Genomic DNA, 7,200 nt, shown 5'->3' with positions numbered 1-7,200 from the left:
ACTAACTTACAATCGATTTGGAAGAAGACTTGTTCTTGAAAAATCGCCCAAAGGAGTTTGTGTTTGAAAAAGATGTGAAAAATGACTTAAAATCGGCTAAGTATAGAAAAATGCAGGTCTCAATTATGGAAAATGCGACGCAACTGCAGATATGGGAATTGCGAAGCTTAATTCGCATTTGCGAACCCTTCTAAAATTCCGGACCTTCGCATTTGCGAGACCTGTGCCGCATTTGCGATGGTCGTATTTGCGACATATTGATCGCATTTGCGATCACTGGCCAACATGGAAGCTTTCGCATTTGCGAAAAAATTCTCGCATTTGCGTGGAAGGAGCAGGTCTGGGCTGTTTCGCATTTGCGAGACAGCCTTCAAATGCGAAGCCTGCAGATCGATTCATACCAGCAAACTTCTAAGTTCAAAAATGCACCCCGTGGCCTATCCAAAACTCACCCGAGCCCTCGGGGCTCCAAACCAAATATACACACAACCTCAAAAATATCCTACGGACTTATTCGTGTGATCAAATCGCCAAAATAACATCATAAACATCGAATTAAACCTCAAAATCCATGAATTCTTTCAAACTCATAAAACATCAAATTTTCCAATTTAGGTCCGAATTACGTCAAACGACATCCGTTTTTCACCAAACTTCACAGAAACGTCTTAAATCATATATAAGACCTGTACAGGGCGCCGGAACTAAAATACGGGCCCGATACCATCAGGTTTTAATCAAATTTTATTTCAAAACCTTATAAACAATTTCAGAAAACAATTTATTTCAAAAATTCATTTCTCGGGCTTGGAACCTCGAAATTCGATTCCGGGCATACGTCCAAGTCCCATATTTTCCTACGGACCCTCCGGGACCGTCAAATCACGGGTCCAGGTTCGTTTACCCAAAACATTGACCGAAGTCAAATTAACTCATATTATAATCAAAACTTATCATTTTTTCACAAATTTTCATACTTAAGCTTTCCGGCTACGCGCCCGGACTGCGCACGCAAATCGAGGTGACTCTAAGTGAGGTTTTCAAGGTCTCGGAGTCATAGAATTTAATTTACAACAAGTGATGACCGTTTGGGTCATCACGGTATTAGTCATATAAATAGGAGAAATGTAAGAGAAAACATTATGATTGAATATACAGAAAACTTCTGAAACTCTCAATCTTTGCTTCTTCTTCTCTACTTCTTCTTTCTCTCTTCTTCTCTGCTCCTTCTCGTCAAATATCATTGCTTCTTCGGTCGATACCAGCAATTTGGTATCATAATTTAATTCACTTTTAATCTTGACAACTTTTTTTTATAGTAAGTTTTTCTTATGCATGGTTTTTAAATATTTTAAGTTGTTAATTATTGTGACTGATAGTACATAGTTTTTAAATATGTAAATTTTTGGTTTTTTTTATAAACTTAAAATTATATATCCAAATTCGCGATTAAAAGTAAAAATTTGACTCTTGACCTAGGTATACGAGGATTCCCATGCCATATTTGATAAATTCAATCCGAACATTTTGTTCATGAGATAGTTTTATGCAAAACTCCCAATACCCGCCCCTTTGACTCTTTTTTCAGTTTTCACAATTTGGTGGCTGTTTACCGGGAAAATCGCTTGCACGTTTTAACAGTTGTTTCGATAAAGGAAAAGGGGTTAAAAGGCAAGTGAATAAAAAATAATTCGAAACCCTTCGTGAGCTAATTTGAACCATGTGAACCGTATGAAAGTTTAAAACAAAAAATGCAATGAATCAAGAAGACGATGTTTAAGATATCAACCCAATAGAGTCATACACTTTTTGTATTGTTTAAAGTTCTTTCTTTCAGAGATTATACATAGAGAGATGGAAAGAGAGATAGGGGTGCTTGTGTTGTAATAGGCATGTAAGACGGGCATAGCCTTTTTCATGATAAGATCCTTCGACAGTGCAAAAAGGATTGTTGAAAAGGCGTGTCTGGTTCAGCACAAAACTGGATGATGGTTGATGTCACAGAGCTGGTGAGAAGGCACTCCGATCCAGCTGGCGCCGGGGTCAGGGTCAAAAGAAAAAAGATCTGTTGGACCTGGGGTCAGCGCGCCACCACTTCATGAAGGCCTTAGAGGGTATTTGGATTAGCTTATTTTAAGTGTTTATCAACTTTTAAGCACTTTTTTAGTTTGTGTGGTGTTTGGCAATACTAAAAAGTGTTTAAAATCACTTACTTTTAGGTATGAAAAGTACAAAAATAAGTCAAAAGCCAAAAGTTGGGTATTACAAACTTATGACTTTTGGCTTTTGGCTTAAAAGCTACTTTTTATAAGCCAATCCAAACACCCTCTTAATCACTCTGAGACAACGTCGTTGCTTCGAAGCACTAGTTATTACGATTTCGGAATCCTAGACCAGGGCCGTTCACCACGATACCTTGAATGCTGAGTTTTCGGCCCCCGCGTGTCAAGCCCCTGTCGATACACGTGGAAGGTTCGAATTTTCACCCCATACATTGGTTGTATTTAATTTTGAGGCGAGGATTTACAGCAGAGGACATATAATTTACGACGTCTGGCTTACTTTGGGCGATTTCTTTTGCATGCATGGTGTGATTGTTGCAATAATTTCTTGAATTATGAGCGTATATTGTAAATGGTTATTCGACATGAGAGGTTAACGCCGGGATTGTCGTAGTACCCCATTCCATTGTTAAGCGTATTGAACCCTCTGATAGAGAATGTAATCATTTGCAGACTATGCATGATAAAATTCTGGGTTTATCTGTTTGAGAATTTGCCAAGATTTTGCAGTTTGCACATTTTTCTTTTGCTAACTTCGAGGGCCAGGAACTCGATCGATACTGGCACACTGTTCTATCTTTCTCCACTTACATACCAAGCTCTTTTCTTATATAGTTCAAATACGTGATGTGTGCTTAACCACATATCATGCTTGTGCTCTCTCACGGCGTTCTAAACCCAACTCACTTACCACTTGGATTGGCCCAGGATGTAATGAGTCGAAATCGAGGTGCCAAACAACCCGTCTATAGGAGCTCTTGGGAGTCATCATCGTATTGTCCCCCGGATACCTTTGATCCGTTGAGCGAGAACCCTTCCACACGGGACCCTTGGATCACTATGGTGGACTTTCTTCTCTATTCAACCAGTCGGTCTCACATTCAGGCGGGCCAAAGCCTTGAAGGATCAATTTGCACAGTCTTGTATACTCTGTCTCAGGCAAGCTAGCATTATTGGAATTGTCTTAAGTCAGACATACATCTGTTGTGAAATTATGAAACCTGAAATATCCACCATATGGCATCAGGGACATTCCTTCATGATTGTGAAAAGTAGTTCACCCCCTAGCCCCTACAGGCGCTGCAGGGGAAGGCGGAAGCTTGTTATTCACTTATATACTCGTGTCAGTCAAGGTGTATGTAGATCTACTCAAAATTTTCATAAAGTTGGTTCGAAAAACAAGAACATCTCTATAGAATTAAAATTTCAATACGATAGTGGGTTGCTCGGGATTCGAACCCCAAACTAGTCGAATGGAGTAGATTGAGTCATGTGTTATTTAGGCAGTGTATGCTGTTGAATTTTTAGCCATAACAAAAAGAAAAAATTTCAGTAATGGAACAGATATTACCAGAATCAATAGAATTACACTCTTCCTGCACAAAAACATCCTGCATTTCTTACTACATCTTGTATGTACAACAACCAAAAAGACAAGAAACAAAGGATCTAACTAAAAAGGCAGCACAGTGCACTAAGCTCCCGTTATGCCTGAGGTCCGGGAAAGGACCGGATCAGAAAGATCTATTGTACGCAGTTTTACCTTACATTTCTGCAAGAAGCTGTTTTCACGGCTCGAACGCGTGACCTCCTATCCACATGACAACAACTTTACGAGCTACGTCGAGGCTCCCTCCAAACAAAGGATAGCAAAATCAAGATTCTGAACTCTTTTCCAACATGGTTTCAAGTATCACAGACCTAGGATTCACCATTGGTGGTCCTTTCTCTCTTCTTTCCAACTCTTCAAGCCTAAAAGAAATCAATCTATCCCAATTCCCACCTTCAAATAGCACAGCAGCTTTTCCATCAGTAATCCTTTGCACAATCCCACAATACATATAATAAGGATTATTAGAATTCTTAACAATAGCAATCATTCCAGGTAACAAAAGTGGTAATTCAGGTGGCTTTGGTTTCTTCACAAGACTCAGATTAAAACCCTCCATTCTTGATTCTGTTTTCTTAGGTGGTGGATTTTCTTCTATGAATTTTCTTAAACCTTTTTCACCTCCTGGAAATCCACCAACTAACCCCATCATTTCTTTCTCAAATCCATCTTCTGGAAATTCCCCAGTTTCCATCTTTTCTTGATTATTATTATTATCAACAGTTGCTGGTTTTGCTGAGGATTGTTCTTCTGAAACTGACTTTTTTAGCTCTTTTTGTATACCTTCTTCTCCATTACATAGACCTCTACCTCCAAGAATCTCATAAAGATTGAATTTTGCAGTAGTAATTGAGGTTAAAGATGGTTTCAGAGTTGATTTAGTATGAATATTACTAAGGTTAAGGTTGTGAGATTGACCAAAAAAGTTGGATTTTTTAAGAGGTGGGGTTTGAATTTGGAGACTTGAGAGTTGAAAGGAAGAAGAAGAAGCCATGATTTTGATTCTCAAGAATTTGGATTTGGGAAGAAAGGTGGTGAGAAGTGTTTTGTAGAAATGAGAGACTGAATTCTGACCACGAATTTGTTTGTACTTTGATATCTTCTATTGACAAATGAAAGACACTGGTTCAGTGTTACTGTGTACATGTGTAGAAGCTGTTTAGATTTTGTAGTAGTACATTATCTTTTTTTTTTTTTTTTTCACCTAGCGTCCGATATCCGCATTGAAGTCCGACTATATTCTGATTCGCGCGTATAAGGCCCAGTTCGGGAGAAAGCGTTCTCTACCAAGCATATTTCCATACCCAGAGCTCGAACTCGAGACTTCTGGTTAAGAAAAAAGCAGTCTCATTCACTGCACCACATTCTTTGATAGTGTACATTATCTTTTCACTTTGAGTATTTTGTTTGTCTCTCTCCGGAAAAAAAAATAGTAGTAGTAATTATTTACCCTTGTATTTACATTAAATTATATAATTATCATTAATTAAATTATCAATTGAGATGCCAATTAACATTCCTTCCGCCTCAAATTAGATTTCACATTTCGTTTTTCAAGAGTCAAATTATGTGAACTTTGATCAACTTTTTGAAATATATTTTTTTCATCATATTGGCAGGAGAAAAATCATAACTTGGAGTAGTTTTTATATAGTTTTTTGAATTTCATAATTTTTATTTTAAAATATGAAGTTGCAACTTATCATCGAAGTTGACACAAATTGACTATCGAGAATCGAAGCATGACAAGTAATTTGGAGCGAAGAGAGAATATGTTAACTAGATAAAGTTAGAAATAAAACGTACATATAAAAGACGCATATCATGCGCTTATTGATCTAATGAAAGTAAAATATGTGTAAAAAATTTCCTATTATAGTTACAACTTGAGGGAATAGCAGGAGTTGGAATGAAAAGAGTGACATCCTTTAAAACATACTAGCCACTAGACCATCCAAATTTTACATGTTCATTTTTTGCTTCGTAAATAAGAATATTTAGTTCTATTAATCATATTAATGGTACTTTTAGCAAAGGACATACCAAAATCTTCACAAAATAAAATAAATCTCGAAAGTGATAATATCATTTTTTGCTAAATAATTTACTTTTTATAGGTTAATTAGCTAAAAAATATTACTTACATGAAATAACCAGTGTGGTACATTCAACCGTTGAAGGATATACTCGAAGAGAATCGCGGCCTATACATGACATTTTAATTTCAAAGCAGTTAACAATCCAAATGCCTATACATGAAGTTGCGGTTAGGGATGGCAATTGGGGCGGGGCAGGGCAAACAGTAAACGGGGCAGGGCAGGGAAATATGTAAATGGGGCAGGGCGGGGCAGGGCAGGGCAAAACTACATTTTTAAAAATTTTAAGTGGGACTAGGGCAGGTTGTAGGTCGAGCCCTTGCTTACTTATTGGTCCATGTCTTCTTTTCTTTCATAAATTGATATTGAAGTAGCTAGAGGATGTCACACACACAAATTTGGGATAATACCTTTAAAGGATAGTAGAATTTTCTACGTATTGATGAATGTGACATGGAAGCTACAATTAAAGAAATAGACAATCCAAAGTATACATAATACTATGCGTTATCTTGAGAGTGAGAGAAACCATGTGTTGTATGATTTTCAACCGTGACATTTACTAATGCCAACTTTAATTGTTCGCAATTTATAATTCGTGATAATATTTTAAAAAGAATGCCGAAGTCCCTTCTTAATTGTCAATATTTATAAAGACAAACATCCGTATATGAATACACATGTAATTTCAATACTTCAATACATGTTAAGAATTATGTATCTTCTCATAGTTAATCTTCGAAGATGATGGTTTAAAACCAAATAGCACGTTAATCTTCGAAGATGATATTCTTTGAACGACATTTCGCTAAGGGCTTTCGTGCTTTTAATATAGTATAGATATATGGGTAAGACAAAGTATTTACTGGGAAATTAAAAAAAAAGAAAAAAATAAAAATTAATCTAAATGGGGCAGGGCGGGGCAAGGCTTAATAGGGCAGGGCAGGGCAGGGCAAAATTTTGGAACAAGGCTAAACGGGGCAGGGCAGGGCAGGTCAAAATCTTAGTGGGTCAAAGGTTGCCCTGCCCCGCCCCGCCCCGCCCCGCCCCGCCCCAATTGCCATCCCTAGTTGCGGTCTTCCTTCACCTGCTTAAGGAAGTTCTCAGTTATCGATCATATCCTGTATCGGATCGAGGCACGAGGACCAAGTGTTGAGTTCGGAATTCGAGGTACCTATCGAGATCGAGGCCAGTAGTGATCGAAACCAAATGAGACAAACATCGAGCAAGATCAAAGATAGCATAATAACAGAAAAAGCGAGATATTCGTGACTGGTCGAAGATCATGGCGGGAATCTCGGAACGGATCAAATCAAGAACGGTTAATTAGCTAGTCATGTGATTTCCTTCGGTAATTAGAATTATACCATAATTAGAATTCCTCTACTATATTAAAAGGAGTTCCAATCATTTGTAAGGGACTTGGATTCTC

At 37.7% G+C, this 7,200-nt stretch overlaps 1 protein-coding gene across 1 annotated transcript; it reads right to left on the bottom strand.

The window, feature by feature from the left end:
* Window positions 1-3,598: 3,598 nt before the first annotated feature.
* On the bottom strand, window positions 3,599-4,817 carry LOC109239262 (NAD(P)H-quinone oxidoreductase subunit S, chloroplastic). Its single transcript, XM_019405809.1, has one exon. It carries the CDS (start codon window positions 4,664-4,666, stop codon window positions 3,938-3,940), a length of 729 nt encoding a protein of 242 aa, XP_019261354.1. The 5' UTR covers window positions 4,667-4,817; the 3' UTR covers window positions 3,599-3,937.
* Between the last annotated feature and the right edge of the window lie 2,383 nt (window positions 4,818-7,200).

This window comes from Nicotiana attenuata, unplaced genomic scaffold, assembly GCF_001879085.1.
Source record: "Nicotiana attenuata strain UT unplaced genomic scaffold, NIATTr2, whole genome shotgun sequence".
Classification (NCBI taxonomy): Eukaryota; Viridiplantae; Streptophyta; class Magnoliopsida; order Solanales; family Solanaceae; genus Nicotiana; species Nicotiana attenuata.
Note: the sequence above shows the minus strand (reverse complement) of the source record. Positions and strands in the feature narration are given on the sequence as shown.

Bases quoted from the DNA above. Each gene is read 5' to 3' on its own strand.
- LOC109239262 (XM_019405809.1), bottom strand. From the start codon at position 4,666: ATGGCTTCTTCTTCTTCCTTTCAACTCTCAAGTCTCCAAATTCAAACC.